Source organism: Agelaius phoeniceus, chromosome 1 (assembly GCF_051311805.1).
Source record: "Agelaius phoeniceus isolate bAgePho1 chromosome 1, bAgePho1.hap1, whole genome shotgun sequence".
Taxonomy (NCBI): domain Eukaryota; kingdom Metazoa; phylum Chordata; class Aves; order Passeriformes; family Icteridae; genus Agelaius; species Agelaius phoeniceus.
This window is the reverse complement of record NC_135265.1, coordinates 17,222,133-17,237,942: the sequence shown is the minus strand read 5'-3', so window position 1 is coordinate 17,237,942 and position 15,810 is coordinate 17,222,133. Positions and strand designations below refer to the sequence as shown.

General features: G+C 38.6%; 1 protein-coding gene across 1 annotated transcript in view; it reads left to right on the top strand.

The window, feature by feature from the left end:
- MYO3A (myosin IIIA) overlaps positions 1-15,810 on the top strand; it is a 118,440-nt gene that overhangs the window by 99,431 nt on the left and 3,199 nt on the right. The window contains exons 30-34 of the mRNA XM_077173813.1: positions 112-235; positions 1,125-2,034; positions 2,689-2,827; positions 11,531-11,640; positions 14,160-14,200. Of these exons, the coding sequence (XP_077029928.1) occupies positions 112-235; positions 1,125-2,034; positions 2,689-2,827; positions 11,531-11,640; positions 14,160-14,200 (1,324 nt within the window). The remainder of the gene's footprint in view (positions 1-111; positions 236-1,124; positions 2,035-2,688; positions 2,828-11,530; positions 11,641-14,159; positions 14,201-15,810) is intronic.

Here is a 15,810-nt window from a genome sequence, read left to right as displayed (position 1 = left end):
TGTATTTCCTTATTAGCTTTTGTTTAATGCTGTTAGTATTTGACTGTCTGAAATGTATGTGGCACCCATTGCATGTTGCCTAAGGTTGTTTTGCATTACAATTTGTATCAGTTGCCAGAGGATACTTACTCAGGAAGAAGAGAAAAGAACTAACTGAAACAAGAAACAAAGCAGCAATAACAATTCAGTCTCACTACAGGGGATATAAGGAGAGGAAGGTCTTCAAAAGCAGGAGGTAGTGTTATTTTCTCTTATGTCACTCAAACGTGTCCCTTTCCAGTAATTGCAGCACTGAATAACAACATTATAAGATAAGAGTGAAGAAATTTAGGATTATTCTAGATATGTATGCAGAAGTAATGTATATTTATGTGAAGGTTTTTAATGACAGCAGCCAATTTTCTTATCTTTTCAAGACCAAGGAATAAAGGCACATTTAGGAGAAAGATCAACAATGCTGTACCTACCTGTAATGTTAATGTAACCTATAGATGAGTCTCTTTGGAATTAGCTCATAATAAAAAAAATGTTCAGACAAGAATGAGATAGATATCTGCGAGGAGCTGTTCTTGTTTTAAGACACTGTTCAAGATAAGCAAAGGTGATGACAGAGGAAACACAGAATACCTTTAGGATTGTGTGTATGTATACATTCTTGAAATGCTGAGAGGTTTATGCCTTATGTTTCTGTTAACATTTAAATTAATACTGTACTGTTTTATTTTATTATTTATTAATTCTTTGCTGTTTTACACAACCTAGATTGTCTTCATGGCAATTTTCCATTAAGTTTAACAGGGATGTCCCTTTTAACTTAAGAGATGATGATGATGATAATAATATTATCCCTTTTCACTTTAAGAGATACTACTACTGCTACTACTACTACTACTACTACTACTACTACTACTACTACTAATAATAATAATAATAATAATAATAATAATAATATAACAACAGAAATTGCTATCTTTAATTCCAGCTATAGGTACTAAATCTTTCCCATGTTGCAATGTATCAAGTTGCCAGTTAGTATACAAAGACCACCAAAGGTAGTTGTAAAGTTGTCTCTATTCTTCATCTCCTTCAGCTGTAATTTTTGCCTAAAACTCTGTTCCATTCAGGGAATCACTTAGAAAGCAAGAAATTGAAAATGCAACTACTAGCAAGAAGGAAAATGATGAAGAACTTCAAGATCCTGAGGAAAGTCCAACAGAGAGTGCCCTCCCTAGAACAGAAGAAGAAGCAGCTGCCATAGCAGAGGATGAATTATCTGCTGTGGAATTCCTTGAAGCACAACTGCAGCCAGCTCAAAATGATACACTGGAAGAGGTAGCAGCTGAGGAGACTCAAGATGAACCTGATGCTGTCACTGACAGCAAGTGCTCTGGGTACAGTGACACAGGGAATGGAGAGGAGCAACAGCAAACATCTAGTGAAGGAGAGGCAGCTCCTGTGAAGCAGAACCTGGCAGCAGAAGAGGTTAGTGAAGGTGAAGAACAGGACTCTTTGGAAGAGTTACCCAGCAAATCTTCTGTCAAAACCTCAGCTGAACCCAGATTCCAGCAAGAGCAAGATAATCAAGATACACTCAGTGCAGACTGGCAAAATCAAGAATCTGCTGTGGTCCAGCCAAGGACCGACAGGGATGTGGAAAGAAACTACCTAAAGCGTGAGGCAGTGATGCCTACAGGAGCTAAGGGAATCACAAGAAAAGAGTCACTAAGAAGAGGCTCATGGAAGCAGGCTGAGGCAGAAAAGCAAGGTTTAGAAGACAAAGAGAAGGCAGCAGTAGTAATTCAGAGTAATTACCGGGGTTACAGAAGGAGAGGACAACTCAGAAAAGAAGGGAAACTACCTTGCAAAAGTCAAGAGAAAACAATAAAGGAGCCAACAGAAGCAATACACGTTCAAAATAACAATCCCCAAACAACAAAAGGTAGGGAAAGCATCAGTACAGAGGCTGAAGACTCTAAGACACTGAAGGGAGACTCAGAGAAAGAGGCTTGTGATTTGGCGGCCTTTTCACGACAGGTAAGAAGTTTGTAAGCAATGTAGGTGGAGCATAATAGTCTGAGCAGTGACAGAATGGCAAAATTGTTTTACTGACTTCTATGGCACCAAGGTTTTGCTCTCTCAACTAAGACAGAGATTTTGTAATGTGTGCTCTATGAAAATGCATATTTTGGTTTGCAAGTGAAAACAGCCTTTTCAGGAAGGAGGAAAAGTCAGAGTACTGGCAAAAATAATATTAATCTGATTTAAGTTAAATGCAGAAGCTTTGCCTTTCAAATGTTTGTTTACCCATCAAGGTCCCTACAATTCAGTACACTTGTGAAATGTACCTGTAAATGAAACTAAAGCTGCTGTGCCAATGTCAGAGACTTGCACATGTGCAGAGAAGTATGCCTACAGCTGTAGAAGCAATCTTGCATCAGCAAGGCACCATCTGCTCATGTGTGTGAACCAATGAGAAATAGCTGTAGGACTGGACTGCAGTGTTGAGTTTCCTATATGTCTTTTTTCCCGCATCTGAATTTTTTTTCAAGAAATGAGGAGGTAAATGTGGTAGGGGTGTGCACTGCAGTCAGTGGAGCAATACCTTTTAAATTAATTCCCTATTTTACCTTTGATTACCTTGGAACATGTATACTTATTTCTATAATAATGTAAAAATATATTTTTCAGATATCAAAATTATCTGAAGATTACTTAGCATTGCAGCAAAAACTGAATGAAATGATATTGTCCCATCAGCTGAGACCTGTGATGATGTCCAAAGATAAGCAAGCTAATGGCCGGCTTTCTTCTCATGTTTGTCAGTCAGGTAATGTTTAACCTTACTGTTGGCAGAATTTTCATTTGTAAACAGGACCGACAAGAAGCTACTCCTGGTCATGTCAGGGAACAAGTAGATGAGTTAATTCCAGCTTCTCATATTACTCTGGCTGTGTATTTTTGTACTAAGCCCCATATCAGTATGTGTCTGGAACACAGTTTCCAGATAAATACCCAAACCTGGTTGGGATTTCTGTATTTACCTTTTTTTTTTTTTTGTCTTTTGTTTCAGTGCTGCTTAGGATTGCTGAATGAATGTAGACATACTATCACTAAGAATACTTTTATTTGGTAAAATTCCATATTGGCTCTAGTTAACTCATTTGTCTCTCAACTGTGTGTGCTATTGTTATGATATGGGACTATGCTTTCAAAATACAACAGTTTTTTAGGTAATATGTCAAACAATTTACTAAAGTTTATGACATATATGCTGAGTGAATTTTTAGCTATCTATAGATACAACTGAGGTTATTCGAAACCTGTAACTCCTACCCATGTTGGTGGGTATGTTGCATGTATTGCATGTATTGTAATTGCATATTAAGTTTTATTAATATTCAGCATCCATTTAACTCACACATTTAAGAGGGTGTGATCTCTAGAAATACATTTCAGAGTTATTTATATTCTGGTTAACATGGGCAGTGAATATTCCCAAAATGCAAACATGCTTGAAACAGCTTGGGTGGCAGTGGGGAAGAGTACTGGGAGAATAAAGAGGACATGGGATTCTGAGCATGCAGATCATTAAGACCTGAGCTCCACCAAAAGGACCCCAAAGACCCGTCTGAGCAGCTAATACCTCTTCTGTTGGAATAGATGTAACAGAGAATTTTCTCAGTTCATGTCCTGGGCTGCAGATGTGGAAGAAGATGAAGGCAGATGTGGCAGATAAGTGGCTGTGTCTCCATTTGTGTGGCAAGGCTTGTGTGAGCTCACTGCACTGCCTCTGGGGAAGAGCTGGGATAAGATCTAGGACTGTCTCTCACTGCCCAGAGCTAGTTGTGCTATTTTCATTATAACATTGTGGATTCAGTTGTCATGTGTGATGAAACTTCTTTCTGTTCCCATGACTACATTGAAAAGATCTTAAAAGTACTTAAATCCTGCTTTGGAGTCCTCTCAAATGGGCAAGCTGCTAAAATGAGGGTTGGTGTTTACACCTCTTAAGTGCAAACCAGCTGCTGGTAGGTTATCTGTGTAGTCAGCCTGTTTCCAAGACCAAAGTCTGCAAGAGAAAAGAAATGGGAAATGGAAAACTAAGTGCCATGACCTTTGATTAAAGACAGAGCAAGGTTTGTGATTGTCATTAATGGTCTTATATTGAATCCTCTACTAAATACTGCTGATTTTTTGACAAGATAAGCCTGAGAAATTAAAAATGTATGCTTAGGAAAATACCTCTTGGTTCTAACACATTTTCCAACAGAAGTTAAAGAAAAGAGGTAGATAGAGGGAAAGGGAATATACAAATCCTTGTTTTGTCAGTTAAAATTCTCATCAGTTGCAAGAGAGAACCAGGTGAAAATGTACCAGTATGTTCCTGCCATGTGCAAAATGCAGTGAAGTCTACCCTTCACACTGCTATTCATTTAAGTAGCTTTACAGGAGACAAAAGCTTGCCAGGGTTTGTCATCTGTGCATCTAACCCTGCCTAAAGGGGTGACCAGCTCTTCTCTTCCCTTTATCACTGAAAATGTCACGCTGCTTTAAAACCCTGTGGTGTCACAGTGCAGAAGCTTTCCAGTGGTAAAGTGTGCTAACCTGTCCACTGAAAAACCTTTCTTGGTGTGGAATGTGAACTTTCTTTTTCCACCCTTGAATGTAATTCACATGACAGGAAAACTGTTTCTTTTCCAGCTATGACCAATGCACAAGGTAGTGAAGACAATAATCCCACATTTTGCCTCTAAGCCAGTTGGAAACTGGCTTTATCACAAAGCTGCATTGTCTTAAGTAGATGTTTATCATAGCAAACACGATCGAACTAGATGCAGAGAATATTTAAGTAACAGTATGCCTGTGTTCAGTTCATTTAAGTTGTACTGTCTAAAACACAGGAGTTACCAACATTCTGGATATCATATTTTCTTCCTCTATGCAATATAGTAAAATATCTACAGAACCCCCAAAGATTTGAGGTAAGGTCCTGCAGATGGTGATGCTAAAGTGAAGCAGGTAGACGAGATGATCCACTGCCTTATTAACAGGGAGGAACCTTCCTGTCTACCTGCCTACATTATGTGTTACAGTAGGATTTATCCACACTCATTTACAGAAGGATATGCTTTTACTGCAGCTTTCCCTCTGTAGCTGCTTTTCCTGTCCTACTGTTATGAAGGCAGGGATTGTTGAGCTTTAGGTGTTTTTAAAATCATGTGGTATTTGCCTATTTGTAATTATGTCAATCATTTATATTTATTTACACTTTTTCATCAGCTTCACTAGTTATATATGATGTTTTACAGAATGAATTGCACATGAATTGTATTTTATAGCTAGATAGGAGAGTTTGGCTGCCTTTGTCTGGGGGTAGGTGGCCATTGTGCAGTAACACAATTTAGCCCTTCCTCTGATACAATATTTTATTACATCTGCTACCCATAGAAGGGGAGGAACTGAGGGGACAGCCGATGGCATACTGTGACAAATGTTCACGTTTTTTAAATTGTTTGCTTGTTTGTTTGTTTGTTTTCAATAAAAATGCAAAGCTTGCAGTTCAAAGAACATCTGAGCAAAAGGTTAATTTAATCTTAAATCCACAAGGTTGAGTTGTTCTTAAATGAGTTTCTTTGTTCTTATATAATGCAGAAAGCAAGCCACACAAGGTTCCTGGAAAAAACAAAATTCCCTGTGGCTAGAATCTCTGAGTAGGTTATACTTGCTTCTTACATGCTTTCAGCCAAATGTAATGGCTGCACCCCAGAACTGCACCCTTGGACTGCTAGTGAGCCTTAGGTTGCTGTGGTGTCAGAACAGATGCACAAATGGCTGCTGTCAAGTTTTTCGAAATCAAAACCTGAAGTGAGGGGAATTTGATCATTATGGGAGGATTTTTTTTTCCTGATGAATCATAGGTGCTCATCCCTCTACTTATTAAATGACAGTTCAAGTACAAAATCTCAGGAAGAGAATTTTCTATATTTAGAATGAAATTTACTTGGTATGAGGAACCCCAATGCAGCTGAGGACATTTTCAACTAAATGAGGCAATAAGACAAGCAGGGTTTTCATCCAGGATTCCTCCTGCTGTAGGCTGTCAAAGCACTATTTACAGGAATTTAATGGGCAGGCTTTGCAAGGAAAAGGGAGCATGTGTAGCACTGGCTGAGCAGAGCAGTATCCACCAGCCAGACTTCCTTCCTTGCAAGTGAGTAGTCAGCCAGGGAGCCCTGATATGTGGGACTGGAGAAAAATGGAAGGCAAGCACTGCTGGCTGGTGGCTCTCAGTTACAGGATTGTCCTTTGGGCACCACACAGCCAGGATGTAGAAGATCTGTTTTGGGAGTTCCTCAGATCCGTGGCAGAGCACAAGATCTGGAAGGCTGTGGAAGTGGAATACAGCCATTTCCATTAAATATCCTCTCTTGAAAGTCCAAGGTCAACAGGCTTAGAGAAATGAGAGGTGCTGGAGCAAGTGCAGAGAAGGGCAACAAAGTTCACAGCTGTGAAGGGCCTGGAGCACAATCTGATGAGGACCAGCTGAGGGAGCTGGGGGCGTGGAGAAGAGGAGGCTCAGGGGTCACCTTACCACTCTCTTCAATTACCAGAAATGAGGTGCAGCCAGGTCCAGGCTGGCCTTTTCTCCCAGGCAGCTGGAGACAGGAAGAGAGGATATGGCCTCCAGCTGCAACAGGGGAGGTGCAGGCTGTACATCAGGAGGAATTTCTTCACCAAAAGGCTTGTTAAGCATTGGAATGGATTTCCCAGGGAAGTGGTGGAGTCACCATCCTTGGAAGTGACTTAAGAAAAGTCACTTTCTGACTTAAGAAACAGCTGGACTTCATGCCATGGTCTACCTGGCAAGGTGGTCAAGGCTGGACTTGATGATCTTAGAGGTCTTTTCCAATGTTTATTATTCTGTCATTCTGTATTAGTGTCAGCCAGAGACTGAAACTGCTTCCCTCAGTGGGGCTGTGGGACTTAGGTGTGAGAGATCGAACACTGCCAATCTCTGCTGTACACAATCTGAAAGTTCTCAGTCTCTTGCAGTTTCTACTTCTAGGTCTGTGCCAGAGTAATCCCTCTGTTTTTTTCCAGACTGCTAAGAATTTGCAGCCATCAGCTGTAGTTTCCAAATCTGGCTGTGTTAAACATCCCATGAATTAAAAATACCTAAAAGTTACTAACCAGAATGTGCTTTTCTCAGTGCAAATCCCAAACTTGACTAGCTGCATCCTCATGCTGTGTACAATTAGAACAGTAAAAAGGTATGCACATAAATGTTGTAAGCAGTAATAATTATTAGCTTCTCATTATCAAGTTCTGGAATTCCAGTTGCTGTATTTCCGTTTTTACGGATTACTTTCAACTCCCTCTACAAAACCTAGACAATTACTGCTTTTCCTTTTGTTTTCCTTCCTGCTTAATTCTGAGCCTGGCTTTATACTTCTGTCTCCCTAAGATGGGGAACAGCTCTAAATCAAGCCTGTAACATTTCACTTAAATGATGTGAAGATGGCTTTGTCTGTTTCTCCAGGTGGCTTAATAAATAGAGACCTTTGATCCCTTAGATATTTATCACAGCTGTAACCACAATTTCTCCAGTCTTCAGTATGAAATCTGTTGTAAGTCATAGTTAATTTACATAGGCTTCCACAGATGTTGATTCCTCGAGATTGCTGTCTTCCAAGCTTATCATTGTATGTCAGAATGTACAGCCAGTTTAACCTAAAGGGCTGTTGATACTGACTCATCTTTATTCAAACCTTTTTTGCTCATCCTTGAACTTTTCAAGCACATGCAGCTCTCCTCAGTATGCAGTTTGTGGTGGTGTTCAGGATACACAAACATATTGTATACACATTTCAGCCTATTTGGAGCTTTCAGTGAGGGCTGAGTATGAAAGTATTAATTTGTTGTAGAATTGAATGTGCGTGCAACTTACGTAGGAACTTTTGTGGTAGTGCAAAATGAGCTAGCTGAGATACTGATGTGAATAAAGAATTTTTCTTAGATTTACTAAACCTTCTTGAATGTTATCTCGCAGCCACACTGTTCACATGCCTTTCCTGACCCTTAACTCTGTATTTCATTTATTCTCTATCACCACTGGTTTAACCTCTTTTTTTTTTTTCTTTTTGACTAACTCGATACACTTGGGAAGTCCGAGGAGGAAAATCCCCCATTTCCACCTGTTATTCCATCTGTTTTCCTCCTGATAAACCTTTAGGGAATGTCTGTGTCACATCAAAGTTTCCAGTTTCTCCTACACATTGCTCCTAAGGGGGGTGTCCCAGCACTGACAGCACCTGTAGATACAACAGCAGGGTGTGGGCTGGCAGCAGAGATGGGAGTCTCAGCACAGCCCAGTCCTTAGCTCTGCTAATGACTAACTAGGGTGTAGCCTTCAGCAAGTCTCCATGTGTCTTTGTGCATCTTATTTACCCTTCTAGTAGGATAGGGGTGGTAGTGCCAACCTGGCACTTCCAAAGCACTTCAACAGCTACTGTGGGAATGGTTTTTGTAGCAGTGTTGTAAAATATCAATTTAAATGACTGTTAGAGGGGAAACATTGGTTTTCCTTTTGCATAGAAAGCACATGGCCAGGTCTTGCTAAAGATACGTGAAGTCTTAAGGGAAAATAAGCTACAAGAGACTTTACTATGGAGAGACTGGACTTCAATAAAAACCTTTTCTTTGTAATGGAACACAGAAGCAACATCATTGCCCTGTTAATAAGTGAATTATTTCACTCCTCCTTTCTGCTTCATTGCCTGCTAGAGGAAAAGTATAGGCCATCTGGAAAACAAGTCCATCAAACTCACCATTTCTCACACTTGGGTATTTAATTTACACCCCCAACCTTTAATTTTACTAAGTAAATTATTTCTGTATTTATCAGAAACTAATAAAAAAGCAAATTTTACTTTGTGTTATCCAATGCAAGTAGCTACCACATCTTCTGAATTTCAGTAGCAGTGAACATGCAAATCTAAGTGCAAAAGGAACTCACAGCTTCCCTTTCTGGTGAAACAAAGAAAGGAAAACTTTACTGTGTCATTTGCAGGCAAAACTCAGAAATGCATTTTCAGTCCTATATTCAGTTTTAAAAAGGAATGATGGAGGTCCAAGCTGAGAATGCTGCCTGCCCCAACATGGTAGTTAGTCTCCTCAATTCTCTTGCACAGCTTACACATATGTACCACACAAGAGCTGAGATGAAAAGCTTTTTTTTACTGAAACCTTTATCATTGTCAGAATGGTATTTTTAAATGTATAAAGCAGTTTTCTTTGCAAAGCACACACACAAGAAGTGTACAAGTAATTTCAGTTGGAATAATTGTAATCTAGAATACAATAATGCTTTATCTGTTTGACATTGATGAATTAAATAATGTAACAGCATACACAGTGATGAATTCTTAGGGGACAGTAAAAAATCTTTAGGCATAATGAGAACCCTTTCATTGGGATTTTCCTAGAGCCCCCAAATTGGCTTCATTTCTTTTTTCAGATTTTCATGCAGTCATGATCTCTGACAAAATTTTTGAATGTCCTACAGACAGGGAGTTAGGTGTTTCTATTCAACAGCACTGAATTTTAAGGGATTTTTTTAGGGTAGTGTTTCCACTTTGGACTCCTGTTGTGTTTAAAAATAAAATAGCGAAGATATGCTTCTTCTCTCAAACAAATGGAAAGTCAGATAACTCCAGGTGGCCCATTTGAAATACAGCAAGGTAGCAACAACCCACATTAAGAGCCCAGTCAAGCCTGCTGTACCTATTGAAATCAAGGAATCTCACTCATATTTAATACAGGTTACTGAAATGAATTTATTTCATCTAAAATTAATTGTTTAACATGTATTATCTGTAACCTGGCTTAGAAAAACACCATTGTTCTCTTAGGTGCAAAATGTTAAAAAGATACTTGCACATTCATTACAGAAAAGCAGTCTGCATTTCAGATAAGAAACTAAAACAGTAAATATAATCATTATCCAAATACAATTTAAATTAACATTATTCATCCTGGCTTCTCTCTATACCCATGACCTTTACAAGCCTTTATTTATCACACATAACAAAAAACTTAAACAGCTAATTTTGCAGGAGTCAACACTGATGTATTACTGATCATTTCTCATTTTAAATTATCATGCTACCGTACCCTTAATTAAAAATATGTCTGCTGTACATGGGAGAGGTTTTTTTTCTATCATGTAAAAGGGTTTCTGATGGTCATAGGGGAACAAAATGGTGTTAAAGTCATTTCATGTGGAAGTTGATTATATTAGCAAAACACATTTTAGTAATTCACTGGGATCTAGATCCCCATTCCAACCTCACACTATATTCATTTATGAATGAGGAGATGTTTTTTCTCCTGGACTTTCCTTAGTATATCTGTGATGGGACAAGGACAAGATCAAACCTCACTTGATAATGCAGGATACCTCAGATAATGCAAGATACCTTCACTACCCCATGACCCATCTCTGCTATTGGTGTTCTGCTGCTGTGCAACCCCCTTCTCCTTCATTATGAAGGAATTGCTGTCACCATTAACATTTCCTGTAGCTGAAGGGAAGGAAACCAGGCTCACCAGGCTGTTCATTTGTCCCTCCAGGGCCAGTTCTGTGGTCTTCCTAGGCATTAGGGACCTTGCACTCAGTGTTGTCTCTGTGACAAACTACCTATGAACCCAAGCACTGTCAGAATTGCATATAGATTTTCAAAAAGCGAATACCCAAGATATTTTTCTAGTTCTCTATGTGCCAGCCAATGTAATCTGCAAGTCAGTGTCTAACTCTGAACTGGGAGACTGCCGGGGAACAGTAGTTCCATTTTGTGTTAAAATCTTGATTTAATTTCTATTAGAGTGAAGGCATTTTTCATATGTTGGTAGAAAGTTTTTTGTAGAAATAGAGACCAGAATTTGAGTACACTAACATAGACTACATAGGATGTGATGGACATGGTCATGCTGTGTTGCCCAGTGGCACATGATTTGGCTTGAAATGAAAAGTCTCAGCAGGACACCTGGAGGAAAATCTTCGCTGTGATAATGTAGAGGACAACCTCTGAAACACAGGCCTAATGCTAGTTCCCCCATTCAGCACCTTAAAGATTGACTTGAGTTTGAAGAAAACATCACCTCTGCCACATGGATCCCCATTACCAGGCAGTGGCCTCACAGTAGCCATTACCCTTCAGAGCCCTTTTCTGAATGTGGAGCATCAGCCCTTTTCAGAAGAGCAGGCCTGTGCCAGGCAGACCTCTGGGCTTTTCCAGCCTGGCATTCATTATTATGTGGCATTTGTCCCTGTGGGCAGTCAGGACTCAAATGGATAAACCCATTCTCTGCTGATGAAAATGTCCAAACCAGTTGCTTACTTGAATTACTGCAAGCAGTAAAAGTGACTATGTGGATTTTTTTCTCCCTTTGGTGAAATTCTCTCCTGTTTTTTCCAAAGGCCTCCATTTCTGTGAAGAAATAAGCTTTGCTGTCTTCTGCTTTTTTACAGTTGTGGCCAAAGTAGAAGACTCTCGCCCAATGCAGAGACCCCCCAGAAGGCCACGGAAGCCCAAGACATTAAATAATCCAGAAGACTCCACCTACTACACTCTAATACATGTGAGTTTAAGAAGCTTTTCTGGGTTAAAACTGTCAGATAATTCCCACCTAAACTATATTTCTAATTGTCCAATTCCCATTATTCTTTTCTAATGCAGCATAAAACCCATGTCCTGCTGAAAGGAGGCAGGCCACAAACTTTAATTTCAAACGAGACTTGAAATGGAAGTACAGAGTTACCCAGACTGGGGAGCTATGTCAGACTAGCATTTACTTTTGTACCTAAACACACTTTCATTATGGGCATAAGTAGCATTTGCATTTTCAATACCCAAATCAAGTGCCCTGTCTCCATCGTTTCTTTGTAAGTCACAGGAGAGAACCAGGAGAGGCACAGGTTTGTTTGGAGCTATTTTGAGCATCTAAATTAGTACTTATCTTGCAGAGAGAGCAAATACTAAAATAAATTGTATTAGTATGCACACTGTAACTTCCTTTACAAATGTGTCAGATTGTGATTATGAAGGCATTGGCAAATACCAACAGCTCAGGAGACTAATGGATTTGAGTGTCGCTATATATAGCCTTTGGTCCAAGTTCAGATACCAAGTACTGCTTTCCCCTCTTGACTTCAGTGCCCTTAAACATAGGAAAAAAGGCAAGAAAGTAAGCAGAAAGAGTGAAAATGTAAAAGCAGCTCAGAAAGCACTTCCAACAAAAAAAGCAATTAAACTGATTTGCTCGAGGTGCCTGTATCTTAGTGACCTATTTTAACAGCCGGTGAGAACCCAGCTAATAAACTAACCGTAGCAATTGCTTCTCCTTTCAACAGAAGGTGTCACCAGGCCTGTAGGGATGGTTGTGTCTGGCATACCAAAAAAGACAAACACAGCTATGTTTTATTCTGGGACTCTGAAATAACACAGCTTTGGAATGGTGATATTCTGAAAAGAAATTGCATTCTTAAAAATAAATTTGCACGTAAGAATAAAATTTGTTTTTTGAAAGCAAGATTGGTGAGATAAAGGACTGAAATGAAAGGAATGACACATTCTGTATTCAGAAATTTTTGAGAAGCACAATTCTGAAGTAAATGCCTATTTAGGAAATTAGTACTATAAGGTCAGGAATATAGTATTTCCTGAGAGCTAATTTGTTACATGGCCAGCTCTGTACCTCAAAACAGCCATGGCATCAGTGCAAACAAAAACTGCAGTAGTGCCAGAAGATTTTTAATCAATTTTTTAGCAGCAGCTTTTCAAGGTATTAATCAATATTACCTTCAATGAGTTGTATTTTCAAGAAGGTGTGAATAAGAGAAACCTGTCTTCCTGACATGAAGTTCACTGGTCAGGGAAAGGTTCAACATAAATATCTATACACTGAAGCTTAGAATGGAGACCTACTAGTTGTTAAATTCTTAGACTTTAGATGAGTCATTAAGCTCTAACTTTAGATGGTAGTCAGCTTTAGAGGGCAGTCAGCTTTCCCAGCTATTAGGGATCTTCTACCTTATTAAAAATCTCTGTGACCTTCAGGCATTCACAGATTATTATCAAGCCTGGATCATATGAACGTGAAGAAACACAATATAAGTGCATTTTTAAAAGAAAAAAATTCTCTATCTTTTGCAAAATCAGATATTTCTATCACATCATGCTAATTAGACACCTTACATTCTCACACATCTCCTTGCATATCAGATGACCTGCAGGGGTATACATGTATAAATGAAGGCTGGCGATAGCCAATTATTTATATAAGGCATGAGAATTTTATTTTAGGGTATATTTCTTTAAATCAGCCTATCATTTTGGAATTATATGCCATGTTCATTTGCCTGCATACTGAAGTCCATCAGGATTTCTGATTCTCAGTGACTTTTCAGTCCCCAGTTCTAATACGCTTTCACTCATTTGCAAGAAACACAATTAAGACCACAATCTGCACTAAAAACATACTGCCTTTGAAGTATGATATGTTAGGTGCTGCAACATAGCATTGTTTTGGCTGTAGGGATAGAACTCTATTAGAGATAAGAAATTATTCACATTCCCTATAAATCTTCTCTCCTCTACATTTTTAGAAATCTTTTATCCTAAAGGTTCTTTTGTCACCTATTATATTGTTTCCAAATGGGGCCTTTGTCCATTTTATTCTACTAAACCTGTGTGAAGACTACATTGGCATTAATGAGAACAGGATTATGCATCTTCCCACTGCATTGCTTCTATTCATGGAAATTCTCATGGCATCACAGTAAATTTGCCTCAGTGAGATAGTGTTGTCAACTTCATTAAAACAGCTGTAGCTATTTGAAAGTTTTAGATCTCCTTTTTCTGTTCTGATCATCATTACTTTGGCTTTTTTTTCAGAGTATGGCAACAAATTTGGGAGCAACAATGGTAATCTCATTCGCAGTCTCAAAGGTTCTTAAAAGAGGGTTTTCTGGGAAATTTGCTCATTTTCTATCATTTCTTTTACTGAAAAATATACAACACTCTCCTACCTAACACCGATGAATTGTATGTTTGCATAAGCTTTCCTTTTAGTATTTTAATTACTTTTTATTTTCTTAGAAATCAATCCAAGATGAAAAACGGAAACCAAGAAAAGAAAGGTAATTTTTTTCATTATTTCGCTGTTGTCACCCCAGTACTCTAGAATAGTTTTTCACTGTACTTCAACCAGGAGAATAAAGCATTGAAAAAAGAATGGTAATTTGGTGATTCACAGGGGGACATGTATACAAAGTTAAAATGCAATTTTCTTTGACTAAAATCCACTATAGAATTCAGCTTTCCTAAAACATGGCCCTTTTACCATGGTAACACAGGCATTATAGTAAGATAAGGTCCACATCAAAGATAGCTCTGACACAGAAAATAATTGAAGGTGCTTAAAATTCTAGTCAAAGCAAATGGGCAACCAGTTCTTCTTTGTCAGCAAAAATACAAAGACGGTCAAAATTTTCTCCTAAAAATATATGAGTGGCTGGAAATAGATAATAAAAAATTAAAACAATCACTATGAACAACAGCTAAAGAAGAGTAGCCCTTGAAATTTGAACCAGAAGTATTTTCTTCCCAGTATAAGTAGCCTATTTTGATGAATCTCTGAAGAAAAGAAGGAAGCAATAGGTATATTCTGATATTCTGTCCTTCCGTATCTTAGATCCTTATGTGTGCTGCAGAGCTGGTTTGCAGCTCCTGACATACATCATAGTTTTATTTTATTTGTGTTTCTCTACTGAGGCTTTCCTGCTTCCCCCCTCAGTGGCAGTGCTGTGGCACCGTGTGTGCGAGGCAGCCTGCTCATGGCTGCCAGAGGAATGGGCTCTCTGCACTGGCCTCAGCTCAGTACAAACTGTTGCAGAATACAAATTCCATGGCTAAAATATGTACCTTAGAGGATGTTGCATGACATTACATTTATAAAAATATGCTCACAGCATTGAGCTTTAGTCAAGCACAGTTTAAATTGCACTTGATTATGCCGCAGCTTAAAGGACTGACCTTATGTCCACATCCCCCATGTTTGGTCTCTTTCAGCTTTTTTCCTCATGTCATTTGGATCCTAAAAAAATTTCACACCTATTGACTCCAGTCTAGGGGGAAAAAAAACCTAACACACCAAAATCTAGTGTTTTCTCTCATTTGCCTCAGTTAGGTTTCACTCATCTCAAATCTCGGTAACCAGTTCCCTGACTGCATTTTCTCTCATGTGCTGACTCTGTATTAGTGGAACATAGCAAGTTAAATCAATTAATTACTTCTGGTTTCTAACAATGTGAGGATTGAATTCTGAACTTCTCTATTCAGTTTCTTTTTAGGATATTATTTCCTTCCTTAGCCATTCTAAAATGGATGTTGGGATTGATTTTTTTCTGTATGTATAATACCCTGGATAGCATTCACCTAACAAAATAAGAGATATCTGCATTATTGACACGCATATCTGAACTAGTTGCTTTACACTGTCTTCTTGCACTCAGAGAAAAAATAGTCATATTTAGGAAAATTATTCATCTCTTGCTCAAAGAGATATCTAAAATAAACCAGATTAATTATACCATAAAATTGCCTCTCCACTGAGTCTAATGGCAAACCCCAAAAATTTCAGTTATGTCTCCTCTATGAATATATAAAAGTATTTAGCATTTCAAAATTCTCAATATCTATGTTGTACAGCAGCCACACTTCAGAGGCTGATTTTTTGTGCCTATATATA